We start from the raw sequence: 17,420 nt of genomic DNA on the forward strand, positions 1-17,420 counted from the left end.
GCAGATTGCCATCATTTATGAGGCTATACTATCAAGTCAACCGAGTAATGCAAAAAAAGGTGTAGACGACTCTTCATCCCAAAATAAGATGGAACCTTTATCAGGAAACCTTATGCCTTTCAGTGAAGATTACCGCAATAGCACAGAAAACAGGTAAACAACGATATGGCGTGTGTAATGCAAAAAGCCTTCGCGAACTTACCTCTGACAGTGACTTCGCGTACTTGAGCGCGCTGTAGCCCTTCAAGTTCTTTTCATTTGCCAGACAGCGGCAGAAGTAACCCCAGTAGCCCTTGGAGACGTTGAGAACGAGTCCCTTATCTGTACGGACAAAAATGAAAAGTCAAAGAGCCACGAGTAAAGCGTGCGAGTGGAAAAGGCGTATTAAAACAATGGTATACAGACATGTTCTTCAGACGAATACGGATACGTTACCTTTCTGACCATACTGCAGTATCTGTTCGAGCTCACAGCAGAACTTGTTCAACGTGGTGCTGTCGTCGTTCACCGGCTCCTCATGCGTCCTGAACTCTTCACATAGCTCCTGAATGTACTCTGTGAGAAAAAAAAAATGTCAGCAAACTTTTTTTTACTTTAGAAACAATTTGGAAACAGCGTTAAAGTAAAAAAAAAAAGAAAGATAAACGAACATCAGTACTCAGTATTTTAGTAAAAAATACTAAAACTGTCTTTTTAAAGGCATGAACTGTTTCTTTGCGCTGATTAGAAATCGTACGCACTCAGAAATGAAGCATCACTGTCAGAACTACCACACGCGCTTTGAAATGGATAAGCAAAATTGAGCTAAAGAAGACTAAGTATGTCTTCCCCGCACTGAAGTTAGTTCCTGATTATTTAGCGTATACAAGTCTGCCCAGCAATGAATCCAGACAGGCGTACAGATATGACACATCAGCGCCTACAAAAGTGACTGAAGTTATATGTTGTCCGGGTGATGCTGCAGTATTCTTCACCGTCATAAACACGTGGGCTTTTTCAGTAACACAAACAACGTAATGTCATCCAAGTCTGAAGTATTCTCACAAGTGCTTACAAGTCCTCTCTCAGTCTTGTTATCCTGAATGGCGTTTCAAGCAATTATAACACTATTTCTTCGCTGCTTAGTACCTAGTATTAACTAATCGTACTATGCGCAACTCACCGCTAACACTCACGCACCGCTGCTCCGTAACCACTTGCCGACAAGACCGATAACGCGCATGGTTAAGGCTACGCGGACGTTTGTTTTCCCGTGCAGCTCGTGTGAATGTGTTGAGGCTGCGTTAGCTCTCTAATCTGCACAGAAGCCCCACGAAGCTCAACGATAGGCGAGTTCAGCCGCACCAACTTTTCGTTTCCGCAAGAACCACGTGCTTTTGAAGCGCCACCAGTGGTCTTTTATCTTGTTTTCTTGAACGCGTGGTCCAGTCAACTTGGTTTACAAACAAGGCGCACCATGAGGATCCGATAGGAGCGTGTGCTCAGCGGGTGAAAGCGTGGCTGGTAGCGCGCGCTCGTTAGTCATGTCGATGTTTATCGCGTCAACACGGTAGCGCCATGCGACGACACAACTTCAGTGCGCGCCTTTGTGCGTCAACTTTTGGATAAAACAAGCCTTCACACTCGTTCAACCAGAGCCTTTTCCCGATGGTACATACCTATATTCATTATGTATGTCATGACAGAGCGAATGCCCGAATGAGAGAGAGAGGGCGAACAGAGTTAAGTCGCAAAGTCAGGAGGCACTAATACAGTGTTTGATTTTTTACTGAATATATCTACCCCTCACATAAAGTCAGGTAGGCAGATGAGATTGAGATGCTTGCTGGTGTAACATGGCCGTAGCAAGTGCAGGACCTGGATGACTGGCGGGACATGGGAGGAGCCTTTGCCCTGCAGTGGGCGCCCTCAGGCTGATGTCAATATATTGTTTTGCACGCCATAAACGAGTGGCACAGCATTACAGAAAAAAATAGGAATTCAAATTCTCAGTCGCAACTGGCTTATGCTCGAAAGCAGTGGTGTATCAGAGACACGGCTCCTTGTCAATAAGGCTTTCTGAATGCAGTAACCAGTAGGGACGTGCCCTCACACACATGGCGTAGCTTTGCGAGGACGAGCAGCTATAGCTTGACACACGAGATTAGTGATTTCACGATTGATTGGCTGTAACGTTCCCTAATCAACACAGACTGTGCATGGCACCTTCACGGAAGGATGCCGATTTTGGCTATACGAACGTTTATTGCCTTCCGTCAATATATACAACATTGCCGCGCTGAGGAACTCGAACCCGCTACATATTACCCAGGAACAGATCATCAAAGAGCGACAGCAGTGAACAGTTCTCACGAGCGCGCACAATCTCTTCATCCCGCGTGCGTCTTCGTCTCGTCTCTTGTGTTCATCGATTTTTGTTTTGCGCTACTATGGGTGTGTTCCCATACTCACTGTAAACGGCTAAATAGACAGCTAAGTGGATGACTGCCATCTTAAGTCCCATTCCAATCCTCACGTTGCCGACAAAATAGACAGGTCCGAGAAGAGGGCATCGTAGACAAAAACGATGCAGGCCACTGTGCCGTCCTAACACAATGGCGGCTCAGCGAATCGCACGGATAGATCGGATCTCGTCGGAATGGTCGTCTGCACAAAAGCAGACACTTCTCCACACTACTCGTTCAATTTTTCGTAGTGTTGAACGCGAAACAAGCTAAGAAAATAACTGTTACGTCTGTTCATCTGAACTTTCTCTTCTCGACGCAAGCTTGCGTATATATAGTTGCGTAGGCGGCACCCAGACGCGTTCCATTTCTCGGACAACACGAGTTTGACGCTGCCTTCTAAGCTGTCAGCGTAGACTCTCCACGATGCTGTCTAGAATTGGACCACAGCCTATGTCTCAGCCAGTTCTCCATGCCCGCCCGCCCGCTCTCCAAAGCTCAGGCTTGCACATCGTGTGGCTTCTGCGGTCTAGGCTTTTCTTAAAGGGCTGCTGTAAAGACAGCTGCAGCTTCACAGAAAGACTTCGGCGCATGTATAACAGCCTCCTTTAGAATATGCGACAAGCACACCGCTAAAAACACACCGAGTATTGCGTGACGGAATGCAGGCGCTCTCACGGCTGACGCAGTGCGCGGCAAGATATGGCGGGGCACCCAAGCGCACGTGGCGGCGTGCCGATAAGGATGCAGAGGAACTTTCCCGGCATCAGCTGTCGCGTGCTCCCCAAGTGCGGCGGGAACGCGGGGCCCGTCTGTCGCGCGTCACCAGCGGGCTTCGCAAACTGCGCGCGCTCCCGGTGGCCAGCTTCCGGGGTTGAGCCAATGCACGCTCCAAGGTTTGACGCTTATCGCAGCTGCGCTCGCTGACTGGGTGCGCACGTCACTTAACTGATCGCACTCTGCTCCCAAGGACAGCCGGCGAAAGAACCTATTGATGTATAAACCTGGCGATAGAAGTTTACGGGACACTGTGCGACAAATGTGAAGGTTAGTGGGCTTTACGTGCGCGACGAAGCAGCGATTGATATAGGTACGCCATATTGGGGTACTCTGAATTAATATCGACGAACCTATATTCTTTTGCGTGCACCTATATTGTCTGCGATTGTCATTGCTCTGCGCCCAACTCGTAGTACGGCCGCCGTGGCCGCGGTAGTCGAACTCAATACCCTGAACGTAGCAGTGCAGCCCCTTCGCAACTGAACTACAACGACAGATGGCACCAAATGTGAATGCCTGCTATGTTATTTATTTTGTTTTGAACATTTACCATAACAAATATGCTAATAGTATTCGAGGAAGGTCCATTATAAGCATTTATGATAAGAAATGGAAACAGTGAACGAAAAGCAAAGAAGCTGCGGTTTATAGGTGCAATATACATCATACATGGACGTAGGGAACAGTTAACCAGTTATAGGGTGCATGTTTGAAGAAGAGAAGCAAGTCAGAGTGTGATGTGCTTGTCATCCTGAACTTTAAATGATAGCGCCACTATACCTACTGGATTACCGCTCCTGTTAACTTGCGTATAGGTGTTTCAGTTCTACGCAGCGCTGAACTCACCAGGGCGCCTTCGGAAACCTTGCTCGGAAGTTGTGGCCGTAAAAAAAATGTGGCAATTAGCGATTTCATGCTGCTAAAAATATTAAAAAAAAACACCAGTTGCCATTTTCGTAAAATCCCTCCCCTATGAACCACGCGGAACGAAATTGTGAGATCTGCTTTTTGTAAGTGTGCTGTGAAGAATGCGCAAGATTGAACGAGTACGCTTGTCAAACTTATTGTTTAACCGGGAAGATTTTTTCTATTTGGCAGGATTTCCCATAGTGAGGGAGCTCTATGAAACTATATATGCTTCATTTAGAAATGTGTTACTCCATTGCAGCAATTCCCATACAAATCTAATGAAATGAATATACGTAAATGCATCGTTCACAAGATAAGCTCATTCAGAGCACCGCGTTGTGTTCTATACGTGCATAGAAATAAGATTACGCTTATCGAACGGCTTTCGCGAAGGCTAACCTGCAGAGCAAGGAGATTAGTTATACGCCCCCAGCGAAATTCGAGGAAATCGCTTCCTGACAACGCATGCAGCTATGCGCGTCACATGCATGTCCGATAAGAAGGACAATTGTTCCACGGCATCCGAGGCCCGGATAGCTTTCCAGCACGCTTCAATCATTAGCTGACAGAAAGAAAGCGGACCAAAATAGCACCGAGGGGGATTGCACCAACACCACCTAGATAAGTGGTGGTGGATTATTGCACCAAATCGTCTTTTCATGTTCAGGCCTGTAATGTGGTGATAGAACTATACCGATAAGTTTAATGTGTTGCTGCTCGAGTCGAAATACCGGAGCGCCGCAGATTTCCGATATCTGCCTTGCACTTACCACAGAAGCATCGGTGAATGACGCTACGCCGCCCGCGAGGGTACATTTATAGGGCCTTCACGAATGTTTCACATTCAGAGGACGCTGCCCGATTTCGTGTGCCACTCAGACGAGCGTAACGTTGATACATGCTGAACCGCTGCATCTAAGTTCTACGTAGCAATGCCAGCATCGGCAAAACATGAACGCAAGTTCTAACGAGGCATAAGCGTGATTAAGAGTGTGTGTGAGAGAGAACCACTCGCAGGTAGTGAGATCGAATCCCGGCTGCGGCAGTTGCATTTTAGGGGGAGGCGAAAATGTTGTAGGCCCGTGTGCTCAGATTTGGGTGCACGTTAAAGAACCCCAGGTGGTCGAAATTTCCGGAGCCCTCCACTACGGCGTCTCTCATAATGATACGGTGTTTTGGGACATTAAACAAAACATATTATTAGAGAGAACTCTTTATTGAATAGCAGAGAATGTAGCCGGCGTGTGTAGATCGCTGACTTGCTACTCTGCCTTGGGAGGCGAATATATCTACGTTATGCTTCGCATTCTGGCCATTTTGTGGTGGGTTTCAGCAAAATTAAAAACATAGCGCGAATATAAAGCGTGTTCCGGAGCCCTGTTTCGTGAACCGCTACATCGTAGTGCTTTAAATGAGAGTCTTATCAAGTTGACACGTAGATAATGGTGAGCGACTTAGGCGAAATTTATAATCCCATGGGCGCATTTCATATATACAAAGAAACGACCGTGGGTTCACCCATTTACACGCTGAAATGTTAAGTACGCTTGCTGTCTTTGAGGCTACATGAATGAAGAAAAAATACCGAAAGGCTAGCATTCTAGGTAGTCTCGTTACCCACAATATTCGATCATGATTTACTCTTCGTTTTTTTTTCAGCGGGAATCAATGAGAATCCTTTCACACATAGAAACAACACAAACGGGCAAGACACCAAAACACAGAGACCGAAACATGACTTACGCTTGATCTGGGCCAAGGCCTGGTCTACGTGTACTCCAGATGCCATAGGAGAAAGCGTAGCGCCGCAATCATTGGCTTCGTCCTGGAAGAGGGGGCAATAGAGCATCGATCAGTAACGCCAGCTCCCGCAAAGATTTCGTTCGCGCCGCCAAGAGGAGGACTCGACAACAAACGCCAAGCTCTGTTGCGCATCGACTGACTCAGCCGCGAGCGCGGGCTTGCCCTAAGACAATGGACAGGGAGAACAATATACAAACAAAACAGGCCCCCGCAAAACACTGCTACCGGAGCGATCCGGAACTTATCGCCCAAGAGGGCACCGATAACATTCCTGACTGCAGAGGGTGTGATTGCGGCGAGGGCCGATAAATGGAGCACCGAGGCCGGCCGATAATGGCTATCCGATGGAGGATGGCTGATCTCCCACACCTCCTAGCGGCATCAGCCTGAACTTCTAGTCACCATGAGGTACTGGTGAGTCGCCTTCCAGGAACCGAAGGATAGTTCCGTGAGACGTGTTCCGGTCACACAGATTCATGCACAACTTACTCACTCTAGCGACTTCTCGGCCTTGTGGTCAAATAACAGCACAGAAAAAAAACACGTTATCTTATCTCAACAAATACAAAAACTTACTGACGATTAAAATATTCCCTAACGAGAAACTTCAGCGCAGCCCTAAGCGCGCGCTCATTCCTCGATACGTTGAACCGAGGAAGACTTGCTCTGACGTGTGCCATGACAAGATCCTGCTTCGGCGGCGCGAACTTCTGGATTCTGACGACAGCGCCGCATAGCTCCTTGAGCAGCTGCGAAAGACGCTGCAGTTTCACCAGTTTCCTCGCTCATTGTTCACAAAAAACTGGCAAAAATATGATTAGCTGGTCAAGGGGGGCCATCCCAGAGGCACTATACGCAATTTACGTAGCGCACACAATTGGATGATAAATACCAACTCACGTTCACGTGTGCCATTCTACTTTGTCCTCACCCCTTCATCTTTCGCCATGTTCTGTCTCTCGGGTAGGTGAGGGACAACGATCGAAGGACGAGGTGACCAACGCACGAAAGGGTACTTAAGAGGCGCGTTTTAAGATCACCTGGCAGTACGCTGCAGAAGACCGATACGTGCATGGCGCATCACTTGCCCTTATGATTGCGTAGTTTTGTTATCTGAGGCACGCACAGGTCCCATAGAATATAGCTCGCTCTGTATATGCATGACATCACCCGCTGGTATAACGAAATGTGCTCGAAAAGTAGGTTTGCACAGAGTTACTAATATTTAAAATAAATAATAGTAGCAAGTAAGAGTGATATCAAAGGATCTAAGTCCTCAATGGCCTAAGCATGGTCGAAGGCCCCACCGCGGTGGTCTAGGGGCTAAGGTACTCGGCTGCTGACCTGCAGGTCGCGGGATCGAATCCCAGCTGCGGCAACTGCTCTTTCGATGGAGGCGAAAATGATGGCCCGTGTGGTTAGATTTGGGTGCACGCTAAAAAAACTCCAGGTAGTCGAAATTTGCGGAGCCCTCCACTACGGCATCTCTCATAATCATGTGGTTTTGGGACTTTAAACCCCACATATCAATCAAGCATGGTTGAAGATCACCGCCGCCGAAGTGAATACTTGGGCGAACTATTACGCCAGCACTGCTGCCAGTCATTTCACTGGTTTTCTATCCATTGTCCTTTTTAAAATCCTAGTTGATTGATATGCGGAGTTTAACGTCCCAAAACCACCACATGATTATGAGAGACGCCGTATAGTGGAGGGCTCCGGAAATTTCGACCACCTGGGCTTCTTTAACGTGCACCCAAATCTGAGCTCACGGGCCTACAGCATTTTCACCTCCGTAGAAAATTCAGCCGCCGCAGCCGGGATTCAATCCTGCGACCTGGGGGTCAGCAGCCGAGTACCTTAGCCACTAGACCCCCACGGTGGGGCTTTAAATCCTAGTTGAAGATAAACGTATCTGGTGTCCTTCTGCCAGTTTCGACGATAGTACAATCCCCAAAATATGTGAAACAGTATGTATATTTTAATCACTAATAGGTGAACCTGAACTTCGCCGAATGATATTGATTGATTTGTGGGGTTTAACGTCCCAAAACCACTATATGATTATGAGAGACGCCGTAGTGGAGGGCTCCGGAAATTTTGACCACCTGGGGTTCTTTAACGTGCACCGAATGATATTGTGGGCAGCCGAACATATACAGTAGACATTCCTGAATCATCACATGCAGTTCACCGCTGTTCCCAAAAACAGTGTACCATCAACAGCAAGAGGCTGCGGTACGTTGGATCCACAACGATCGCGAGTTTCTCCTATATCAGTGCTTAATGCTTGTAATCATTCTGGGGACTGTAAACGAAGGAATTCCAAGTGCAGTTTGGAACATATACTTCGAAACAACATTGCCACACTAAACGAGAATTCAGCTTACCGAACATTCCGCGTCCCGCTAACTTTTGCTGTTGATAACAGTCGACAGCAAAAGTTTTCGGGATGTGCAGCGCGCGGCTTTAGGTAGCTAAAGGTAGCATATACAGTAAGCGGAAAACTAGAGTAGCATAGTTACTCTATGGCAAACTGCCTTGCTGCGCCGCCTACCGTGACGTGCACCATGATGTTGAGGTTATCGGCCATGGCTTCAGAGATTAGATCCAGCAGCGGTGCATTGTCTAAACGCGCCGTTGCCAATCACCGAGGCTGCGTATGGTAGCCTCGACACCAAGCCGCGTCACACTACACGGCGCAGCAATGGAGTTTTCTGCCGCTCCGTTACGCACTGCACATCCCGCAAACTTTTGCTGTTGACCGTACATACATCGTATATATATATCAAGTAACAAATAGGGCAAAAACTTCGAAAATAGCTAGGGAACTCGAGAAAGAGCTAATGATGTGTGAGCGGCAGGAGTAACATTGAGAGATCGGTGGACAGATTAATGTAGAATTCTTTATCATGAAGTAAGAAAAACAAATCCTCTACCCGCGCCATGAACATATAGCAGGCAATGCATCAGGCAGCAAACCGGCGCTTCGCTTGAATTCATAAAAAAAAATAGTAAATCTGAGCAAGTCAGATAACGAGATGGTTAGTTCGCGCGACGCAATGTGATGGGGTGATGAAATTCAGAACTTTGAGGACATGAAACCAACTCGCGTAGTACAGGGTTAATTCGTGACCACCCGAAGAAACCTTATGTTGACACAAAACAGGCTGTTAATATGCGTATGCAAGTTTAGAACCGGAATAATTGTTGGTGGTTAACGTCCGAAAATCACGATATGTTCACAAGAGGCGTCATTGTGTAGGACTCCCGAAATTTCGCTGGGGTTCTTTAACGTGCACCTAAATTTAGGTACACGGGCCTCCATCATTTTCGTCTTCACCGGAAATGCGGCTGCCGTGGTGAGGATCGAATTTATGGCTTTAAGAATTGCAGTTAAAAAAAACTTAAATATTTGTATAAAAATGATTGCACTTATTTGCACTCGCGCACGCCCGACAGACGCAGCGAGTACGGGTTATAGAAATGACCATTTCGTTAAAGACAAATGCATCTGGATCAGTTACCAAGGTATGCATTATCGGAAGGAACGTGTTTGTCTCACTCTGGATATTGTTAGGAGCGCGAATTCCCCAAAAGAAAAAGTGCGATGCTCACAGGGCGGGATGTTTGCGCAAACAGTCACACAGCGATTACACGAGCTCGCGGTTCCCGCACTCTTGCGCACAGAATGGTAGTGAACGTGTTGTCAATCAACAAAAGGCTTTCAGCTGGTGCAAAGTGAGAGCTTCGCTGCGCTGCATAATGAAAAAAGTGAAAAAAAAAGCGGGTAGAAAAGGGGCCACTTGTCTAGCTACTGGACCGATAGGGGCCCTGCACCACTTTGGGCTTCTTCCAATGTCGAGAACAACAAAGCGACAATGATAGCAGGGGCATGGCGTGAGCCACGAAAGGGCGAAGACACCCGCGAATCATTCGATGGCGCTGCGCTGCTTGTGTAGTCGTCGCCGATAGAAGCGCGCTATAGAAGTCAGTTTAGCTAAACGTACTGTTAAAAAATACCGGGACAGCTACGCAGCACTACTGCCCAGACTGTCGAAAAGGCGGAGCTGGTGGCCTTCACCTCTTCCTTTCCCTTCTGCGCACGCTCACTTCTCTTTCCCGAAACCTTGCCATAAGCTGCATAGTGTACGTTGATGTGCTACGCTTTCCCTCCTCTCTTCCGTCATCCTCCGCACATTCCCACCCCTTGATACAAGTCTATTATATGCGTTCTTTCGGTCTCCATTTCTCTTTTTTGTATGTTTCGGTGTTTCATTCATTCCATTTTTATCTCTCTATCTTTTTCTTTTCCCGCCCATTGGAACGCAATCATATATGGTTCCCATGATTGTTGGTCCTGCGCTATTATGTCAGGATGGCCAAGTAATTATGACGCTTGCCAGCGAACAGTAGGTACCCGTGTTTTAACCCTGCCTCGCCAAGAAATTTCATTTTATTTATTTCGATTCCCCCTTCTCTACTCACCTCTCCTCATTTCATTCCCGCTTTCCACTTCACCGAGAAGAGTTCTTGCTTAACGCTCGCCCCCCTCTTCCCTGCCTCAGCACTCCTCATTTTGCTAGGCTTTACTCTTCCTTATCTAAAGCTCCAATCTCCTCCCCCATCACACTCCTTCGCTCTGTTCTCTTTCTCTAATGTGCTCGCATTCCGTCGCACCTGCTGCACTCGAGAGGGGGGCTTGCTTAATTCCCGCTGTCCATACCCACCACAGTAGTTTCTTGCAAATGTAACGTCCGAAACTCCAAATACATTGAAGGACTAACCACGTGCAGGCAAAGTAAAATAGTTTGTGGGATTACGCACAAGACCCTTGACGCATGCGGTAATGGGAGACTTCCTTTCAACAAGCCATTTTTTTCTTTAGCGAAAAGAGTGACACGCTTGTGCCTGCTATTATTCGCCTTCGATATGTGGCGGCTGCGGTCTGTAATTGAGGTTAGTTGTGCGATACCGCCATGGCAGGTCAAACAAGCACGGCGCCACTGGCGCATAGAAAAATCTTCATGTCAATAGTGTTTGCAAAATGCACCAAAGTAGAAAGGAACATTACGCAATGTCAATGAAAGCAACCCGCTGTACTGTAAGCACTGTACCACTTAATGGAATCAGATTAAAAAGAGTGAGGAACGAAGAGGAAAGGCGGAGAGATTAACCCAACACTTGCTCGGTTGGTTACCATATGCACCAGCTAAAGAAAACGTATGGATGGCCCACCGTGGTTACAGCAACAAGTGAAGCCTATTTAAAGTTTTTTTGATTGGCGCGGTGCCCTCGCCACCCGGCCACATTAACTTGGACCAGAAGCGTTAACAACAACAACAGAACGCGCCGACACAAGGCGGGACGTTCTTCGGTGCCACCGATAGCAATCATCCGGCGCAAGAGACAGTTCGCGGTCGGCGATGTCTCTGCAGACGGGCAACGAGAAGAGCCGAGACTAATGACCGAGCTGAAACTATTTTGAGAAGCGGGATCGACTAATAGAAGAGCCGCGGGGACGCAGCACGGAGTAGCGACTATGCCACTGCGACCGTCTAGGAGTGTCTCTCGCTGGATGCCGAAGTTGCAGAAGAGGAAAACCACGCCGCCGGCTTGTCGACTGAACAGAATGAGGTTCTTCAAACCCCGCAAATCGTGTCGCGCGCTGACGAGCACGATGCAAGTACCGACGCAAATGTCTGAACCAACAAGCGCGCATTTGACCTAATTTACCAAATCCGCATGTCCAAGGAAAATTGGAAAAAATCGACCCTTTGCGAAAATTTCGAAGTTGGCTTTCCTGCAAGAAGGTTTTTCCCAGAAACCTCCAGTCCACGGATCTCGCCCTGGAAGCGTTAACACTTCAACATTCTAGCGGAGGGGTGCAAGTGCCACGGAGGCTTTTGAAAGTGACATCGGGAATGTCACGCTTCGCAGTCAATGGTTGGCAATGCGAAAGGGAGAAAACAGAGGAAGGTATAGAGGCCAGGGAGTTGAACGAATATATATATATATATATATATATATATATATATATATATATATATATATATATATATATATATATATATATATATATATATATATATATATATATATATATATATATATATATATATATATATATATATTGTAACGGGGTTTATTTGCAGCGCAGAACGCAGAAAGCGAAGCAGTCGGCAGCGTCCGGCCAAGCGCAGCAAGCGCGAGCTTATGCTGATGACGATGCCCCTGATGCGCCGAGATGTGCCGCTGAAGCTCCTCTTCTTCACTACAATCGCCCTCCACACAAAAAGACGCCATCCTGGCGAATTAGGGAGAACAAACGACTAATGGGTCGTAATATGGCTTGAGACGAGAGACGTGGACAGTGTCGCGGCCGCGGTAGCGTAGGTCTGTGGATGGGATGATGGGCTCCACGATATAGTTGATGAGTGACGTTTGCTCTACAACACGGTATGGCTCGATGTATTTGGGAAGAAGTTTTGCGGAGCGGCCAGGCGTGGTAGCAGGTGCCCGAAGCCATACCAATGAGCCAGGTGGAAAGTTTGGAGCCGAACGGTCCCCAGTCTGGCGGGATTGCTGCTGCCACTGGTCCTCGGTAGAAAAAGAGCGAGCAAGCTGGCGGCATTCTTCAGCATGTCGGGCAGCTTCGGACAGAGTTGTACTTTCGGACTCATAAGGTTTATATGGAAGAATAGTGTCTACTGTATTTGAAGGTTCTCGTCCGTACAAAAGAAAGTATGGCGAAAACCCAGTAGTAGCTTGTACGGCGGTATTATACGCGTAGGTGACGAACGGGAGAACTTGGTCCCAATTTGAATGATCAGAGTTGACGTACATCGACAGCATACTGCCAAGAGTACGGTTGAAGCGCTCCGTCATGCCATTAGTCTGAGGGTGGTACGCTGTACTTGTGCGGTGCACGATTCGGCATTCGTTGAGTAATGCCTTCATCGCAACAATAATCCAGCGATAACCAGCTAGAGTTGATGGTAGTGGTCCGTAAATGTCAATGCCGACGCGATCAAAAGGTCGACTAGGACAAGGAAGAGGTTGTGACGGGTAGACTTGCCCGGGAGGTAACTTTTGTCGTTGGCACTGAGCACACGAGCGAATGAATTTCCGCACGTAGTTATACATGCCACGCCAATAAAATCTGAGTCGCAGCCTAGCGTATGTCTTGAAGAGGCCTGCGTGGGCGCACTGTGAGTCCGCGTGAAAAGCTTCGCAGATAGCAGCTCGAAGATGGCGGGGTATCACAAGGAGACACTTGCGGCCGTCAGAAAGGTAGTTGCGTCGATAAAGAAGATCATCCCTTAGGCAAAAGTTGCTAGCCTGGCGGCGGAGAGCGCGAGACGGCGAAGGAGTGAGAGGATCAGAAAGAATGCTTATGAGGCCACTGATCCAGGGATCCTTTCGTTGTTCCACCGTCATGTTGCGCAAAGCGGATGACGCAAGTGCAGGCTCGAGGGAAGAGAGGCAAACGCCTTCATCCGATATGGGTGAGCGAGAAAGGGCGTCGGCGTCCGTGTGCTTACGACCAGATCTGTAAATAACGCGGATGTCGTATTCCTGAAGTTTGAGCGCCCAGCGAGCAAGTCGTCCGGAAGGGTCTTTAAGTGTAGATAGCCAACAAAGGGCGTGGTGGTCAGTGACGACGTCGAATGCGTGACCATACAGGTAGGGGCGAAATTTTCCAAGGGCCCAAATAATAGCTAAACACTCTTTCTCGGTCACGGAGTAGCTAGCCTCGGCTTTCGTTAAAGTTCGGCTTGCGTAGGCGACGACATATTCATCGAACCCTGCCTTTCGTTGCGCGAGCACAGCGCCAAGTCCAACACCGCTGGCATCAGTATGAACCTCCGTGGGAGCGGCAGGATCGTAGTGGCGAAGGATGGGTGGTGAAGTCAGCAGGTGGCGTAATTTGGTGAATGCATCGTCGCATGCTGGTGACCAGGTGGAAAGGTCCTTGTCGCCGCTAAGAAGGTCCGTAAGGGGCGCACATACAGAAGCAAAATTTCTAATAAAGCGTCGGAAGTATGACGACAAGCCGACAAAACTTCTAAGTTCCTTCAAGTTCTTTGGCTTCGGAAAATCGGCGACTGCTCGAAGCTTGGCGGGGTCAAGAAGTATGCCGTCCCGCGATACGACGTGGCCAAGAATGGTGAGCTGCCGGGCACCAAAACGACACTTCTTGAGGTTGAGTTGAAGGCCGGCGTCGGTGAGACGTGTGAGGACGTGCTCGAGACGATTTAAATGGGTGTCGAAATCGGTGGAAAAGACAACTACGTCATCGAGGTAGCATAAACAAGTGTTCCACTTGAGGCCTCGTAAAATAGTGTCCATCATTCTTTCAAAAGTGGCTGGGGCGTTACAAAGGCCGAAAGGCATAACGGTAAACTCGTATAACCCATCAGGTGCGACAAATGCTGTTTTCGGTCGGTCAGATGCTTCCATAGGAACTTGCCAGTTTCCAGACCGTAAATCCAGCGAAGAGAAGTATTCTGCTCCCTGCAAACAGTCAAGGGCGTCGTATATTCGCGGTAACGGGTAAACGTCCTTGCGGGTGATCTTGTTTAAACGTCGATAGTCCACACAGAACCGAATGGAGCCGTCCTTCTTCTTAACAAGAACGACCGGTGACGCCCAGGGACTGTTAGAAGGCTGTACAATACCCCGCTGGAGCATGTCAGCAACCTGGTCGTCAATAACACGGCGCTCCGACGCTGAGACTCGGTAGGGGCGCTGCCGTAGAGGCGTATGGCTTCCTGTGTCAATCTCGTGAGATATGTTCGATGTGCGACGGAGGCCAGAAGCGTGGCTGTCAGAAGAAGTACGAAACTTTTGCAGCAGGTTCACTAACTGGCTTCGTTCTGAAGAAGACGTTGCGACATCGATGGAGCGGTGGAAAGCTTCAAGGAGTGACTGGTCAACAACAGAGTCGGAAATGAGTGCGCTGAGGTCCGTAGAAAGTAAACTAGATGGAGCGTCAAAAATGCAACGGGCGTCGATCGGATGCACGTGACCGAGACATTCACCATAGAATAAAGGTAAAGGCCCTTCTAGCGTATTGTACACGAGCGTCTTCGTGACGCCATGGTGGAGAGTAAGGAGAGCAATGGGCTGTGGAGAACATTTGCGTTGAATGAACAGGGCAGAGGGCGTAAATAAAACATCACCGTCCGAAATAGCGTCACACGACACAGTCACCAGCAGAGAAGAGCGCGGTGGTACGGTGGTGTCGTCGGAAACAAACAAACACGGCAGGGAGGCTTCGACAGCGTCTACATCAGGAAGTGCAGATAGCTCAAGTTCAGCGTGACAGCAGTCAATGATGGCATTATTATTCGCAAGGAAGTCCCAGCCGAGTATCATGTCATGGGAACACGAGGGCAGCACTACGAATTCGACGATATACACAATCCCTTGGATGACGACTCGTGTGGTACAGGCTGCGAGAGGTGTTACACTTTGTGCGTTAGCCGTTCTAAGAGAGAGGCCGGATAATGGCGTCAGAACTTTGCGGAGTTTGCGGCACAGGTTGATGGAAACGACGGATAGAGCGGCTCCGGTGTCGACAAGCGCCATGACGACGATACCATCGACTGACACTTCAATGACGTTAGCTGGACAGGAGCGAGGACTTGTGCATGGCGACGGGGACGCAGTTCGTGCCTCGGGAACTGCGGCCGTTAGTTTTCCTGGTTGGTGGGTCCGGAACGGCGACGCATAGGGGAAAGCGAACGTCGACGTGGAGATGGGGAGCGGTGGGTCGGGCCGTGTGGACGATCAGAAGGAAATGAAGAGGAAGGAGGGCTTGAAGGCGTAGAAGAAAACTGAGGGTCGAAAGAGGGCATCCGTCGAATGTTCTGAGAAGCCTGGCGACGACGACAATAACGTGCCACGTGGCCAACACCACCACAAGCAAAACATATGGGACGGTTGTCGTGGGTCCGCCATTGGTCGGAGTAGACTCCGACTTGCGGCTGGGGGGCAGAAAACTGCGGCCGAGGTGGTATCAGCATAGGCGGTGGTGAATAGATCGGCGGCGAAAAGGGCAGCGACGAATACGTAGGCGCTGGCTGGATCGCAGGCTGTTGAGGTCGAGCAACGGCCTCGGCGTACGTGAGAGGTGCGGCGACTGGCGGCGGTTCACGAGCGGGAGGAAGAACTTGTGCGACCTGGTCTTGAATGAAGTCGCGGAGTGTAGACGTCGATCTGCGTGGTTGATCGGGTACGCAGGACATCAAAGAGAGCTGACGAGCGACCTCAGCGCGGATGAACTCTTGGATCTTGGAGAGAAGAGGGGCATGGTCTTCTCCTATGCCAAGGGTGGACAGGCTGGACAAAGAGTTGTCGAGCACCGAGGGACGTCGGGTGGAAAGACGTTGCCTGCGCAACTTGTCAAAACTCTGGCATAACTCGGTCAGTTCTAGGACAGTGCGAGGACTCTTAGAAAGCAACATTTGGAAAGCGTCGTCCTCAATGCTGTTCATGATATGCTTGATCTTAAGCTCTTCGGACATGGACTCGTTGACTCGCTTGCAAAGGTCCAGAACGTCCTCAATATAGCTTGTGAAATTCTCACCAAGCTGCTGGGACCGAGTATGTAAGCGTTGTTCGGCACGGCGTTTGCGTACCTCAGGCCGCCCGAAAACTTGTGTGAGGCTCATTTTGAAGACCGACTATGTAGGGAGTTCAGCTTCGTGGTTAATAAACCACAGCTTGGCCACGTCCGACAGGTAAAAGGAGACGTAGGCTAACTTGGCGGCGTCATCCCATTTGTTGTGAGTACTCACTCGCTCGTACATTGAAATCCAGTCGTCAACGTCCTTGTCTTCTGTGCCTGAGAAAACAGGGGGATCTCGCAGACGGAGAGAACCGGCGCAGAGAACGGTAGGCGGTGCCGATGGAGGAGTTGGAGCGGCGCTTGCGTCGGTAGGCATAGTGGATGGTAAAATGCGATTCCGAAGCTCCAGGGTGATCGAAACCCAGCAGAATCCACCACTTGTAACGGGGTTTATTTGCAGCGCAGAACGCAGAAAGCGAAGCAGTCGGCAGCGTCTGGCCAAGCGCAGCAAGCACGAGCTTATGCTGATGGCGATGCCCCTGATGCGCCGAGAAATGCCGCTGAAGCTCCTCTTCTTCACTACAATATATATATATATATATATATATATATATATATATATATATATATATATATATATATATATATATATATATATGTGTCCTGTTCAAGGCTGTTCGTGGGAGAAGGAAGCTTGATCACGCATTCGGACCATGCTTTGTGAATTATCAACCTTTACTTGCGTCCGAGGATAGTGTCACTTGCACTAAAGTAAGGCAACGCTACTTGTGTTGCAAGCCAATTGTAGTGGAAATCAGCACTTTTGAGTCAAGTTAGGCGAGTGACGCAAGCCAGTGGGGCCCTCGACTTGTGGCCCCAACCAACATGCCCCTGAATACCCCTTTTAG

At 48.8% G+C, this 17,420-nt stretch overlaps 1 protein-coding gene across 2 annotated transcripts in view; it reads right to left on the reverse strand.

Moving 5' to 3' along the window:
* The window catches only part of LOC119172453 (FYVE and coiled-coil domain-containing protein 1), a 48,307-nt gene that overhangs the window by 21,553 nt on the left and 9,334 nt on the right, over window positions 1–17,420 (reverse strand). For both annotated transcript variants that reach the window (XM_075891764.1, XM_037423564.2), the window contains exons 2-4: window positions 5,877–5,958; window positions 436–555; window positions 203–321 (exon numbers count right to left, since the gene is read on the reverse strand). In XM_075891764.1, the coding sequence (XP_075747879.1) occupies window positions 203–321; window positions 436–555; window positions 5,877–5,922 (285 nt within the window). In that variant the 5' untranslated portion in view covers window positions 5,923–5,958. The remainder of the gene's footprint in view (window positions 1–202; window positions 322–435; window positions 556–5,876; window positions 5,959–17,420) is intronic.

The sequence above is a fragment of the Rhipicephalus microplus genome, chromosome 4 (assembly GCF_043290135.1).
Source record: "Rhipicephalus microplus isolate Deutch F79 chromosome 4, USDA_Rmic, whole genome shotgun sequence".
Lineage (NCBI taxonomy): Eukaryota > Metazoa > Arthropoda > Arachnida > Ixodida > Ixodidae > Rhipicephalus > Rhipicephalus microplus.